The sequence below is a fragment of the Sapajus apella genome, unplaced genomic scaffold, assembly GCF_009761245.1.
Source record: "Sapajus apella isolate SASKATOON/1434 unplaced genomic scaffold, GSC_monkey_1.0 scaffold51, whole genome shotgun sequence".
Classification (NCBI taxonomy): Eukaryota; Metazoa; Chordata; class Mammalia; order Primates; family Cebidae; genus Sapajus; species Sapajus apella.
This window is the reverse complement of record NW_022436991.1, coordinates 532,007-547,038: the sequence shown is the minus strand read 5'-3', so window position 1 is coordinate 547,038 and position 15,032 is coordinate 532,007. Positions and strand designations below refer to the sequence as shown.

Below are 15,032 nucleotides of genomic sequence, written 5' to 3'. Positions count from 1 at the left end.
TTGTAGAGACGGGGTTTCACCATGTTGACCAGGATGGTCTCGATCTCTTGACCTCGTGATCCACCCGCCTCGGCCTCCCACAGTGCTGGGATTACAGGCTTGAGCCACCGCGCCCGGCCTTGATATATATTTTAAAAGTGGTAACCGTAAAGAACTTTTAAGACATGTTGTTGTGATTTGAGGGATAGCACTTTTTAATTGTCCTTTGTTTAAAAAAAATTTTTTAATTTACTGTTGGGATTTACCATAACCATTTAGTAATGATCTCAAGGTATAGTATTCTATAGTGGTGTTTATAACATTGAAAGGGAGAAAAATATGGGTCAAATATGTATTTTACTAAAAATATGGTAGCATTAGGAAAAAATTTATGTGTACCCTAGACTGAACATTTTTCTTCCTAAATACATCCAATCTAATTATCTATGTAGATTTTGTAATACTTTGGCTCAGTCTGTGTGAAGGAAGCCGCAAAGTTTACCATCATTCACTTGAGTAAATAGCCACTGACGATCTATTACCAAGTACTGAGACATAGAAGATGAAAAGGTTTACTCAATCTTTGTGTCAAGAATGCTACCAGAAAAGTATGCCTTAATATTTACCAGTCTCTTTGCATTTGTTACTAATTATTTTGTTCATTACTTTTGAATAGTTTTACATTGTGAAACATTGCCCAGTTGGAAATATTATCAGGTTTCTTCATAGTGAAGTACAGCATCATCACAGCAGTATTCTTTTTATCAGTAGTTTTATAAGCATATATTAATTCTGCCAAGTTTTTGTGTAAGTCCCTTGAGCTGCATTTGTTTGTATTCTGATTCCCTGAAGACTTTCTTGGATTATTCCTAGTCTCTAAGCAATACAGTTTTTCTCATACTTATTAAATATCTGCTTGGGGTGGTGGGAAAATGGACTTGATTTATGGTCATCTCTTTCATATTAAAACAGCTCTGTTGAGTGTGCATACACACAAACAGTGTGGAAGCAGATTTATCATAGCAGAAGTGACTTTCATTACGTATTATTTGAAGGTAAATGTCACTCGTAACATTAGAGCCAAATGACAGTCAAGGTGATGTACCACATACAGTAAGAAACAAAGGCAAACCTACTGGAAAGCAATTCAGGCGACAGTGGTGGGGCTTTTCCTACTGAGGGATACTGCAGGTCGCCTCCCTGTCTCCCTAATTCATCCTAAAAGGCATTGTGTGGATGAATCTGTGAGAGCTGGGGAGGCAGGCCAGTGTAGGGTGAAGAGGCTTTCTGCACAGTTTTAGCCACAGCAGTGGCAGAGGTATTGTATACAAGGTGTCCATGAGTGGGGTGGCAGAAGCCATGTTTCTCCCTGTAGGAGAAGGGGCCACAAATACAGAAAAGAAAATGAGAGTGAACCTGTGGCACTGGAATAGAATTGGAGGCATTGTGATGAACTCATGGTTTTCAATACATATAAATAAATATAGACATATGTACTTAAATATAGATGTATATTTACATCCATTCACATACAGAGATATAAATGTATGCAGATGCGTGTGTATACATCCATACACATATAAACTCAGACATGTTCCACAGCTCTGTCTGCAGAGAAGGGCTGGCAACAGTGACACCCTTGCAGCAATGAGCATACCTAGCATTCAGACCGTAGGTTCTAAAGAAGACAGAAAAAAAGTAAAGGATGAGTCTGGGACATCCTGTACCAGGAAGTAAGAAAGTTAAGAAACTGCTCAAGGAATGATAGAATCATGACAATAAGAAACTGTGGGAGTTCCCACTAGCCAAATATGAGACAATTTGGGTATCAAAATAAATAATGAAAGTCACAGAGTATAAGCTGTTGCATGAAATAAGAGACTATAAATAGGTAACATAAACCACGTAAAGAGAATTTTTTTCTTGTAGTGAGATATGCCACTAATAAGTGTAGAGGTAATGATAGAGTTTTCAAATTCACCATTTCGCAACCATCATAGTGATAATTCAGCCAATTACACCAAAGGATTGTTCTCAAAGCACCTCCCCACAGAATAAAGATATACAAAAAGAATAACTTCACCATGGAGAAATGTGGCCAGTACCAAGGTGTCAAAATAAGCATCATCAGTTTTGAGACAATTACTGAATATACTTGAATTTGTGTACCATCTGATAGGATACAAAGACTGCATCATTATTTCTGGGGTATTCCTACTGAAAATGCATCACCTGAGCCTAATCATAAGGACACAACAGACAGACTCAAATTGAGGATAAGACTACAAAATAACAGGCCTATAATAATCAAAATTCAAGGAAAGATAAGAAAGACTGACGGAATCGTTCGAGATGGACAAAAACTAAAGAGACTTGATAACTCAAGAACTCAGTGCCATATGTGATGCTGGTTTAGATCCTTTTAGTATGCAGGATATTGTTGGGGCAATTGGTGGAACTTGAATGCAAATATATCAGTGTTAATTTGTTTCTTCTTTTTATGTGTTTTTTTTTTCTATCAGTGTTAATTTGATATCTCTATACCAACTAAGCAATCATCAATATCATCTTGATATTGATGATTATGATTATATTTTGGTTCTGTAGGAGAATATCTTTGTTTATAGGAATTACACACCAGAACACTTATTAAGAATTATCATGTTAGAACCTATTCAGAGATGATTCTGGGGGAAATACTCTGTAAATTTGAAATTATTTCAAAAAAATTTTTAAATAGCTAAATATTCTTTCAGGTGCATTCACCACTAGAGAACTTTCTTTCAGAACTGCAAAGCCACAACTTTTGATATAACTCTACAGCAGAATAATGTGTTTTCTTGTTGGGATTTTGATATTTATTAGATATAAAAATAAGCATGCAGAGGTTTCTTAAAAGATAACTTTTTAAAAACACATTCAACACATGCTGAAGATACACACACACACACACACACACACACAGATACAGTAAAGAATTTTAAAGTGGCTGGTGTAAGTGTGTATCTACTCAGATTTATAGACTTGTGACCTCAAAAGTTGGGCATTTTTCAAGATTTCAAAACAACATCCTGAAGTAGAAAAAAAAAAGGTTGGAGTTTATTGTTTTCATTGTTCCTTTTGCAATGTAATTAAGCATGTAGGCCCTGGAGCCAGGCTGCCTGCTTTGAAATCCTGGCCACCACTTAGAAGATATGCCACGTCTGACAAAGTGTTTGATTTTTTTTTTTTTTTGAGACAGAGTCTGCACCCAAGCTGGAGTACAGTGGCATAATCTTGGCTCACTGTAACCTCTGCCTCCCAGCTTCAAGCGATTGTCCTAAATGAGCCTCCCGCGCAGTTGGATTACAGGCACATGCTACCATGCCAGGCTAATTTTTGTATCTTTAGTAGAGACAGGGTTTTGCCATGTTGGCCAGGCTGGTCTCAAACTCCTGGCCTCAAGTGATTCACCTACCTTGGCCTCCCAAAGTGCCACCTGGCCTGATGTTTTTTAAGCTTCCATTTTCCCTTGTGAACATCAGGAAAATAATGCTGAAGTCACAAGTCTTGCAGTAGACTAAATGAGATAATATATAAAAAGCAGTTAGTCTATAGCATATAGTAAGCACTAAATAAGGTTGGCTGCTTTTATTATTTCATGAGAAGTTAAAATGTTTTTATAAAATCATTTTAGTATGATTATGTTGACTTTCTTTCCTCTCACCAAGAGTAGAATTACTAGGGGATCATAAAAGTCATGGCTTCTGCTGCTAAGTCTGTCTCAAGATGAAACTAAAGCCTGGAGTTGGGGCATATTCTAGAAGACAGAAGGCAAGGCAAGGCCATAGACAGACTTGGGCTTTGGATAACTAAGACTTTGGTTAAATTCCATACCTGCCACTGAGAAGCTTTGTAACTTGATTCTTGGTGTGTAAAATGTCTATAACATACACAAATAATCATAGCGACCATAGGGGTTGTCGGGGGTTAAATTAGGTAAACCTTGCAAAACGTCTATTTAAATGACCAACCTGAAGAACGTCCTCAAAGAATGATGGTTATTTTTATTACTCCTTTAAACGTGCAGGAGTAGCTTGTTTAGAATACAAGCCTTAGGGTCAGAGATAGTAACAGAACGTTTGAGGGCATTTTTGAGAGTGTGATAAGCTTGTCACTGTTCCTGCAATGGTGTGGACTACCAAGGATGGACTTAACTTGCTTCAGAAGGAATTTCAGTTGATGAGAAGCATGTCATATGAGATACTGAAAAAGGATAGATAGCAATCTTTCTAGAAGAATATGGGTTTAGTGCACATCAGCCTGGGAACCAGGGACAAAGAACAAAATACTTCATCCAGTCCCACCTGTGTTTAATTGGTGGCAAGAATATTGATTCTTCTGGCTGTAACAATGTACGCCTTTCTTTATCCCTCAGGAGGATTTCATCAGGCTCACAATTAAAATGTATCTATATATTTTCTTTTAAAGAGAAAATGTGCTTCCTTTAGAGAACTTATTTAGTTGCTCATCTAAAATTAGTGGCTCTTATTAACCCAGGACTTCTTCAGAATTCTGGGTATTATTAAAGGAAGCTTTCCTGATGCACCGTCTTCTGCTTTAATTCATTCACTCAACCATGCTACAAATGTTTGTTGAGAGCACCTAATATTCCAAGCACTCTGCTAGAAGTTTTTTTGTTTTTTTTTAAAGTGGACAAACAGATCCTCATGAAAATTCCTAGTCTACTGCTCTTCTAACCTCTGTTGGGTTTTTTGGGAACTCCTTTGCAAAGGAACACACTTTGAACCATTTTTAAAAATCAGATTATTCTGGCTACAGAGATCTATATCTGGAGTATTTGGAAACAGGCTTATCTCCACATTTGCCTGGAATTTCTGCATCTAGAGATTTCCTTCCTGCAGTGTCCCTGGATGCAGTGATCAGCAGCCTGTGACTTGCAGGAGAGGTGCCCATCCTTGGTAGCTCATGTAAAATTAAACTTGGGCTGGTCGTTGGTTTACTCTGGTATGAAATAGAAGCTCTCAGTGTCACTGCTTTTAATGCATGGGAGGAGAATTTTTCTTAAAAAAAAAAATCATGGCGATGTTAACTCTCTCAGCCGACTAGTGGCACCAAGGAAAACTGCTCGGGTCTGAATTACCAGAGGAAGAAAGCTGCAATTACAGTACATTTCCCTATTACAAAGAGCGTCAGCTTTGCCAGGAAGAGCCACATGCAGCACAAAGCACACCACAAAAGAACTTTGGTAGTGAAATGACTCTGTCTTCATTCACATATGCTGGTAGCATGTTTATTCAGTGTGTGCCTCTGCTAAGAGCCGCTTCCTTCAGATGCCCTAGAATGCCGTTTGTGCAGCTGGAGAACTTAATGAGTAATAAATGTGCTTGTCTCGCCAATATAAAGTATTTCCACAGCTTGTGGCTGTGTTTATAGAGAGCTGGAGAGAGACCACAGGCAGCAATTTGTCTTCCTAGGTATCAGCAAAGTCTTCTCTTTTAACAACTAGACGATTTATTTTTAACTGCTTGACTCAGTGTTTGTCAGATGATTCGGACCATCAAACTGCAGATTGAAGTCCCCAGCGCGGGGGAAGCTGGAATGGCAAGGGAAAGTGGGCTGGCTGGGAAAAGGGGTGGGATTTTAGAATCGTGCCTGTGTGGCTCTGCCTCCCGATGTGGGAGAGAGTTAAGGGCTTCCAGCAGCATGAGTGTATTTGCAGGTCAAGCTGGGAACTAAAGGGTAATGGCTGCCTTCAGCTGCTTAAAGACATAATTGCCCAGTGATTAGGGTATTGTGGGGAGCAACCAGGGACCCAGGGACAAGAGTGTTCTGAGCACCGCACTTCGCTCTTCTGCAAATTAAGCTTTTCTCCTGCTTGATGCTGCCTGTCTTCAGAAGCCTCTCACCATGATCGATAGCTCCAAGAAGCAGCAACAGGGCTTCCCAGAGATTTTAACTGCTGGGGATTTTGAACCATTAAAAGAAAAGGAATGCCTTGAGGGGAGCAACCAGAAAAGTCTCAAGGAAGGTCAGTCTGTCTGGACAGGGGCAAAACTGCCAAATTCATATTCTGGTCAGCCAGCTGAGCGTGTCTGTCTGTTACCATGCCGTGTGTCTGCTCTCTCTGTTCACTCACATACCTTACACGTTCTAAGTTCTTTGAAATGAAAGCTTGATGCTGTTCTGGGTAGCTGTTACTAAAGATTAATTAGCTGATGGAATTGTAGGGCTTTTGCAATAATTAATACAGTAAGGAGACTTACGCAGTCAGTCCTCATTTCAGTAAAATCTTCCCAGGTTAATTTTTTGTATTTTATTCCTTTTTTTTTTTTCTTCCCTCTCTTTTCGGAGAGGCCATTTCCTTTTCAGTGTTGGTGAGAACAGTGCTTCTTTTAGGTTTCCAAATGCATAATTCCAGAAAAATTCATTTTTCAATTAAGATGCTTACCATTTTTATTGTTTAAAACCAGGAAAGTAGCTAGCTCTTTCTTAAATCCTACAATGATAGGTTAATTGGTTGTAATACACATTGCATTGTTTTTGTTTTAAAAAGCACATTGTATAGCTCCGTTTTGTTTTGTAGCATAGCAAGCAAAGAATAAGCTTGAGAATAAATACTGTCAATTATTATTGTTAGTAAACACTGCATAGGTACCTCACTGATTGATTTAAGGAAATAGCCAAACTTGTGGGCATTGCTGTCCTCTGTCCTGGCATACAGAAGCATGGCAAGACTGGTGCACAGCGTGCCTTATTGTAGCCAGTGTTTAAGAAATTCAGGGTCTACAGAGAATAAGTTTTCCTGAAATTGAGACATGAGAGTCACTCATCTCAATGCTTGTTTAATTTGAAAATTGGTTTCCTTCTCATCTTTGGGAGGCAAAAAAAACCCCCACAATAACCCATTTTTCAGCCTTTCTGCTTTCAGCTGCTGCCATCAGCCACCCCCTTGCCTCCCCACTTGCTCTTGCTTGTCTTATAGAGACCCAGAGAGTAAATATAGTGTTAATTGGCCTAAGTAGCAATTTGAGCTTCTTTCAAATGATAAGAAGAAGAAACAAGAGTTAGACTTGCTGTAGTTGAACTACTTTTGGGTATGGATAGGGAAAACTCCTAGGTTGAAATAAATGGCACACAGTGAAGTATAAATAGCTGTTGCTGGGAAGCAAACAATAGAGTTGCCTCTGCTTGTGCACAGCATGTCTTATTGTCGATTTTTATAAAAATCAATGCCAATGGAATTTTTAGGATGCATTTCTGGAGTCTCATTGAGGGGAACTTAAATTTCTTAAATCATTAATTTTTTATAAGTTTGAGAATTGCCTGTCATTTAAGTCAAGTTCAAGTGTCAAGTTCCTAGTAATACTATCAATTTAAAACACATTTTGTGTACTTGAAAAACTAGGAAAGTAGAGGAAAACGGAACAGGAGAAATAAAAAAAGATGTCACAACAGCAATGGGATTAAGGCACATAGAAAGCAAGGATTAAAAATGTAAAAACAGAGTAAGAGAATCATCATCTGGAACCACAAAATAGAGTTGATATGATTACATAATATATTTTTTTCCCTAACAATTCTGACCATGCTTTTGATTTATATAGGTGAAATAGTTTAACGGCAAAAGAGCATAAACTCTGGAGTGAGAAATACTTGAGTTCAAATTCTACATGCACCATTTACCAGGTTTGTGATCCTGGACAAGCTTACTGCCCTGAGCCTTAACTTCCTCATTTGTACAATGAGGAGAAACAATACCTACCTTATAGTGATTTTATAAGATATCTCATTAATGCCAGCTTCTCATCTCTCTTTTTTTTTTCATCTGTTTCTTTTTCCTTCTATTTAAAATTTAAATTTTAAACTCCTGCCTATATTTACAAAATAGAAATATTATATAATTGTTTTGTTAAATTCATTAATATAAAGAGGTAGAGGAGAGAAACTTTAAAACACTCCACAGAAATAATTGGTTGATAAAATTAATGTCTGACTGTAGTTGCTTTGAACTGGGTTTTGCTTTATATCTCAACAGGCTAAATACTTCTACTCATTTTCTCTAACAGATAGGGTTGAGGGTAAAATTATATATATAGACATTGGGGCAATTTGCTGCCTCAAAGTTAGTGACATTGAAAGGATTAGATCTGGATTTAATTAGAGTGAAAAAAATAAAAATTATAGAAAGGCACTTTTAAAATTTGGAGTCATATAAAAATAACTTGGTTCTCTTTGCAAAATTGAACTCCCAAAATTCAGCATGTCACTGATCCTGCCTGCAAATGCATAACGTGTTCAGCTTATCAGATTCGTAGAATTTAACTTTGGAACAACCTCCTGGTGAACTTCATCTGCTTTTAAGTATTGGATACTGCATCATTTACATGAATCCATGGAAGTTGATTCAGATAGCAGCAGTTATTCAAATACTTTCGATTAACTTTTTGCTCTAAAATGTCCTGGAGTCTAATTAGATATATGCTGTTTTGTCAAAAGAGACAAATATATAAATGACTATTAATAATCCCTAATAGTTTATACCTCATGTTTTAAAGGACACTCATTTAAAAATATTTATATTTTATATCAACAGTTTTCTACTCATTTTTAAAAAGCTTGTTTTTGGGTTGTTTGAAAGAGCAACCTTTAGAATTTTTTTTTAATGTCTGAATTACAAATTTCTAGGTAATGAAGGAGGGATAAGTTTTAATTTTAATTTTTTAATCACGTAGACACAAGCTTGGGCTCTCATATTTCTGATATGTGTCTACTCTCAGGGCTTGGAAGGCTACTCTGCTTTTCAAGTAGTTGCTTGTGTCCTTATATTGGGATATTTTAGAATTATTGTAATTGTTGACAATGCTAGTTGGCTGAAATTATTATGAGGGGAAAACAGCTTTTATTAGCAAATACTGTAGGACTCAAGAATTGATCGGATGCCTTAACAAGGAAATTTAGTATTACCTTTTGAAAATTTAAAAGAGGAGAAAGTTCTAAGTGCTGACCACCTATGAATAGTTGTCATTACACCGCAGAGAATTATTTGGATAATAAAGCATATCGTTTCACAGCTTTGTTGATGCTTATATAAGCTTTTTGATAAATACCAACCAATGTATGTGGCTGGAGAGTTTAATTATTTTCTCCTCTAGGAGAGAACAGCAGCAAATATTATTAATTCCCCCTGAACAAATTCAAAATAGAAAATTCTCCTTAGACCAGTTTCTTTTGTCAGAGCAGCAATAGGGAATCTCAACTTTTAACTTGTCCACAAAAGGCTTCAGACATTTTCTAATTACACTCAGCATACATGAGCTTTAAATTAATTTCTGGACCTGCAACTAAGAAGAGTATTATTACAAGCCACTCTGATGTGACAGCTGAAGAATTGATAATTAGGAATATTCAGGAAAAATCAAATAAATTGAGATGATTTAATTCGGATAAGTGTTTTAACATGAGTCATTACTGAGATAAAGGAATCATAATTAACTAATGCTCCTAGCTAGTTATGTTTCATATTTATCACAGCCAAAATGGTAGCAAATGGGTTTTAAGAGGAAAAAATGGTATTTGATATAAAGGACTCTCAAATGGTGAAAAATAAGATACGACAGAAAGAAAACTGAGTTGTATTAATTGCTTTGACTAAAACTGCCCTAAGAGACAACCCCCAAATTCAGGGCAGTTTTAGTCAGGGCACTTTTAGTCAAAGTAATTAATACACAACAATCAAAGTGTGTTTCTTGCTCAAAACACAGTCCGGTGTGAGCAAATGTCCTAGGCTGCTGTCCTCCAAGAGGTGACTGGGGGACCTGGGTTCCTGTCATTGCGTGGCTCAACCATGAGTGTTAAGGGAGTAGGAAGGAGTTACAAAATTGGGGGGGCCATATTTCCAGTTCTGCCACAGACTGGCTAATACCCAAGATGAAGTACATGAAAGCTTGTCGTATCTGGCCCAGCCAGCAGTGGAATAAATTAACATATTGTACTGGGATGTGTCTGTAATAGCTTTGAAAAGAAAATGAACATTTGTCTGAGATATTATGAATAATCCAACCTGGAAATACATAGAGATTAAATAAATCACTTTACCAAACCACCAGAGCTTTTTTAAATGATGGAAATTATACATACTCTACCTGTGCTGCCCATTATCCACGTATCGCTGCTTACATCTAAAATAATTAAAATAAAATAATTTTCACTTTAATTCAGCTCCTCAGTCACATTAACCACATTTCAACTACTCAGGAGCCACATGTGGCTAGTGGCTGCTGCATTGAACGTTTCCATTTCTGTCCTCACAGAAGGCCCTGCACAATGCTACTTAGTGCTTTGCTCCTCTCACTCCAGCTTTGCAGGCCCTGTCTCTTCAAACCCAATTGTTGCGCCATTTCTTACAGAAGAGCACTTGATCCCATCAGCTAATGATGATTTATTCTCTCCTGTATATTCCCATAACTGTACCTGTACCATTTTATGGCATTTCACCTTACGCTATTATAATATAAATATGCACTGACTTTACTATTGGCACCATAATATGGCATGGAGAAAGAATTGTCTGGCCTATTTTTCCACCTCATCCCCCAATGTCCTGCATCTCATAGACACATTATTATTATACATAAGTATTTAAAGAGTATTATACCCCTCTCTGCCTTCTTAAACAGAATATAATAATTGGAATTATCACCTTCAGATATAATTTATAGTTCCATTATAAATTAGTGGCTCACCCCACATATTATGCCGTGGTGCACCAAAGGTACTGTTGAGGTATGTAAGATTGTTGCGCATGCACAGAATGATTGCTGGATCATTGTTAGATTACTCAAATTACTATTTATTGTTTGATTTTTGTCATCTGCCACTTTGGGGTGCTCTTCCTTTTCTGATTGCTGCTTCTAATCATCTTTAAAAATAAAATAGACAATTAAAATAAATAGTTAAAACTTACAGAACGTATTACAAAACAGCTGAATTTTGCAACATCTATTTAGATTTCTTTTGGAATGTCTTGTTTTCTGCCAACATTCTACTAATTGAAAGTGTTGTACAAGTGAGTTGCCACTAAATTAATGCTTTTTAAAAGAATGGGATATGGTGACTCACACCTGTAATCCCAGCAGTTTTGGAGGCTGAGGCAGGAGGATCAGTTGAGCCCAGGAGTTTAAGACCAGCGTGGACAACATAGCAAGACTCTTGTCTCTGCAAAATAATTAGCCAGGTGTAGTGGTCCATGCCTGTAGGCCTACCTACTTAGGAAACTGAGGTGCAAGGATCCCTTGAACCCAGGAGTTTGAGGCTACAGTCAGCTATCATCACACCACGCACTCCAGCCTGGGCAACAGAGCAAGACCCTTGTCTCAAAAAGTAAATTTAAAAAGATACAAGATATGGTTCTTACAATATACTATACAAATGAAAAAGTAAAATATCACTCTTCACAGACATTATTCAATATTTTTAAAAGGTGCATACTGCTACTGAGATGAAGTTATATAATTTTTTTAAAATTAGAAATAGTTTTATTTAACAGAAGTTTGAGTGCTTTCACATAGCACAATGCCAGATATGTTAAACTTCTGTAAACCCCTGCTTTCAGGGAGTTGATAGCCCAAAGAGTGAGAAACTAAATTATAATACGGAAGTTAAAAACACACACACATACATAAGACAACAGAAAAAAAAACTATATGCTTTGTTCCACATGAGCAAGCATTACAGACTGAGGGCTCGGCCTCTCATGCTGCAGACCTATGCAGCCATCTGCCTCCCTGAAGTTTCCAGTGGGCCTTTCATTTCTTCCCACCAAACATTCTTCCAGGGTTCCCCATCTCAGTAAATGGCACCTCTGTCCACCCAGTGGCTCCTGCCAGGAACCTAGTTGGGAGCAATTCTTGATACCTTCCTTGACCTCCTTAGAACCTGTCACCAAGTCCTGCCCCCAGGGCTGCCAATTCTACCTCAGAAATACTTCATTTGTCCACAGCACTGTATCACCATGGCCAGCAGCCCTGTCCAGGCCCCCTTTACTCAGATAACATATTTATAGGTGTCTTTACTCCAGCAGAAAAAGCACTGCCTTGCTGGCTTCCCCTCTCCCCCCACCAACATATTCTGACCCTCTTCATTCCTTCACCCTCCACTAATGTCAGGAGTGATCATCGTATTGCATCATCGCACTCCAACCTGGGCAAGAGTGAGACCCTGTCTCAAAAAAAATAAATAATCATCATCATCTTAAAATGTAATCCTATTCAGTTGTGCCACTGGCTCACACCTTGTAATTGATTTCCATTGTACTTGGGATAAATTCAAAAATCTTTGGAGTAAAAGGCCCTGCCTATGTTGCCAGAAGCAGCTGGGCTGCCTCTCCTTCATCATTCTCCCTTCTAGAATGCCCCTCCTGCCCAGCCCCTGGCCTGAGCACCTGCAGCTCACCCTTTCAGTTTCACTTCAGTTGTTGCCTTCTCACAGAGGTCCTTCAGTACCACTGCTTCCTTCTCAGACTGACTTAGATCCTTTTAGTCTTTGTATGTATCTATCATGATTATTTATTCAATATCCTTCTCCCCCTCAAGACTGTAAGATCTATGAGGATGGTACTAAGTCTGTTTTGTTCCTCACTGTGCTTGCACCTGCTGGCCCATGACATCTGCTGCTCACTCGGTAAATATTACTTCACAGGAGGATGTTTATCTCCTGAGATGGAATAATCAGGAAAGTGTTCCTGGGGCTGCTGTGGCTTTCCTGATTCCATCACCTAAAGGAAAAAAGGCACATAACGTTTAAACCATTTTAAAGCCTACATTCAGCATTAGGGTAGGCAGTGACTACAATTTAATCATATCACTCTCACCTCATTAAGGTGATACAGTCCCCGCTCACAGTGGTTCAGTGTAGGATTTTTGACTTTGTGGTGGGTTTATCAGAGTACTAACTGCATTTTTGACTTACAGCTTTCAACTTAAACCCATCCTAAGTAAAGAAGCATGTGTACTATCATAACAGCACTCTAAAAGCTTTCAGGAAAAAATGTAGATAACTTTGAAACACTGGGTTTTCCATTGTTTCCTAAAGATAGCTTTATCAGGGTTTTGGAACAGGCATCAGAATGGCAAAGAGGGTAATCTTAAAATTCACGTCTTCCCAGTTGTATTAGCTCAGATTACAATAACAAAATACCATGGACTGCGTGGCTTAAACAACAGAAGTTGCTTTCCTCACAGTTCTGGAGACTGGGAAGCCTCGTAGGGCCAGTTTCTGATGTTGGGTCTCTTCCTAGCTTGTAGCCTTCTTGCTGTGCATGCACAAGGGACAGAAAGACGGTGAGCTGTCCGGTGTCTCATCTCATGAGGACACTAACCCTGTCAGATCAGGGTCCCAACCTCATGACCTCATTTAACTTTACTTCTGAAATGCCCTTTCTCCAAATGCAGTCACACATAGGAATTTGAAAGGGACACAATTCGGTTCATAACACCAGTCAATTCTTACTGATGTAAGAACTTTTTCTATTGGAATTTTAAGGTACAGGATTTCTTATAAAATAGAGATAGTGTGATCTGTATTTTAAAGCACTGATGAGGTTATTTGATGAGGTTATTTGGTACAGTAGGCAAAACTTAAAAGCATATTAGGAAATATTTCTTTTTGTATGCTCTTTTTTTCCTTTAGAAAAATTATCTTGTGGAAAAACTAAAATTTTCCTCCTTAATTCTGGCTCTGCCTCTCACTAGGTGTGTGATCTTGGATAAATGCTTAATTCCTCTGTAACAATAAATATTAGTACCCATGTAGAGTTGTTATGAGGATTAGATGTGGTGATAGCCATAAAGCTCCCAGGATGGAGCCTGACAAACAGGGAGCCCACCTTAAAGCTCTATTTGCCCTACTTGGTCGTCCTTTCCAGTATGAGGCAAAGTAAAACCAATTTCAAGGCTGCTGAAGCAGGTGAACACCCACAGGCTGGTGATTTCCCAACTGAATATGATTTCCGAGGAGGTACAAGTGTCCAGTCACTGCATTCCAGCATGATTGATCATGTGCTAGAGTTGCACTTTTTCTTGTTTATTTGAATCTAAACAGTAGAGAAGTAGATTGTCTATCTTGGAGTTTATACACCAAAAACATCCAAATGTCAGAACGTTTCTACACATGCTACTTTTATGAAACATGACGCTCTAATACCAGAACAACTGGCTGTTGTATGTGGCAAGGGATAATGCGTCACCCCTCCAGGCTGTGCATGACTGCGTGTCCCATCATCATCTGGATCATCTCGCACAGTTGCTATGATATTGGGATAACACACAAGTTATAGCAGGTCTTAGTTGTCTTTCTGTTTTGCTGGGCAAATTGCATACGTGTGTGTTTATGTATATATATACATAGGTATGTATACAAATGTGTATATGTAGATACATATGAGTGTGTGTTTGTATCAGCCCCATTCCTGAATCCACAAAATTGAAAGAAAAACCAACATATTGAGTCTGGATCATCTGACTTCAACAGAGTAGCGTGTGCTTACCGTTCTGGAAAAAAATGGAGGTAAACAATATTCTCCTGTGTCCCTGTTTCATTGTTAATTGTTCTTTTATTCAGAGAGACCACCTTACGAATTTGTATTAAGAAACATGCAATATTCTATAGAGGGATTCAGAAGCAGAGCGTTAACTCGTAGTACTAGCTCTACCTATAGCTGCGCACTGAAATTCTAATACCATGGTGGAATTTTTATTGTTCCCAAAATAAGAAAAGTAAATGTTATCTTTTTTGGGAACCATATAGATAAGGAATTTGGAAATTAAAGGGGAGAGCCAACAGGATCCTACAGGTTAAAAATTGTTTGAAAAATCAAATATTTTTTTAACCTCTGCCTTGTTGGTGATCATACAGTTAAGTGGATGATTTTGCTTTTGCAGTGCCTGTTATTTGTGTTGTACTTACATTGATCCCACTGTGGACTTTATTTCTACTACTTTTTAACCAAATGAGATTTTTTTTAATGCAGATATGTATAATATCTTTATGTATAT

At 38.0% G+C, this 15,032-nt stretch overlaps 1 protein-coding gene across 7 annotated transcripts in view; it reads left to right on the top strand.

Moving 5' to 3' along the window:
* MRTFB (myocardin related transcription factor B) overlaps positions 1 to 15,032 on the top strand; it is a 336,737-nt gene that overhangs the window by 250,190 nt on the left and 71,515 nt on the right. Inside the window, exon 1 of one of the 7 annotated variants that reach the window (XM_032242724.1) lies at positions 3,382 to 6,010. The exons of the other annotated variants lie outside the window; for them this stretch is intronic. Coding sequence (XP_032098615.1) covers positions 5,890 to 6,010 — 121 coding nt within the window. The 5' untranslated portion in view covers positions 3,382 to 5,889. Of the gene's footprint in view, positions 1 to 3,381; positions 6,011 to 15,032 lie in introns of those variants that run through there. 7 annotated transcript variants of the gene reach the window in all.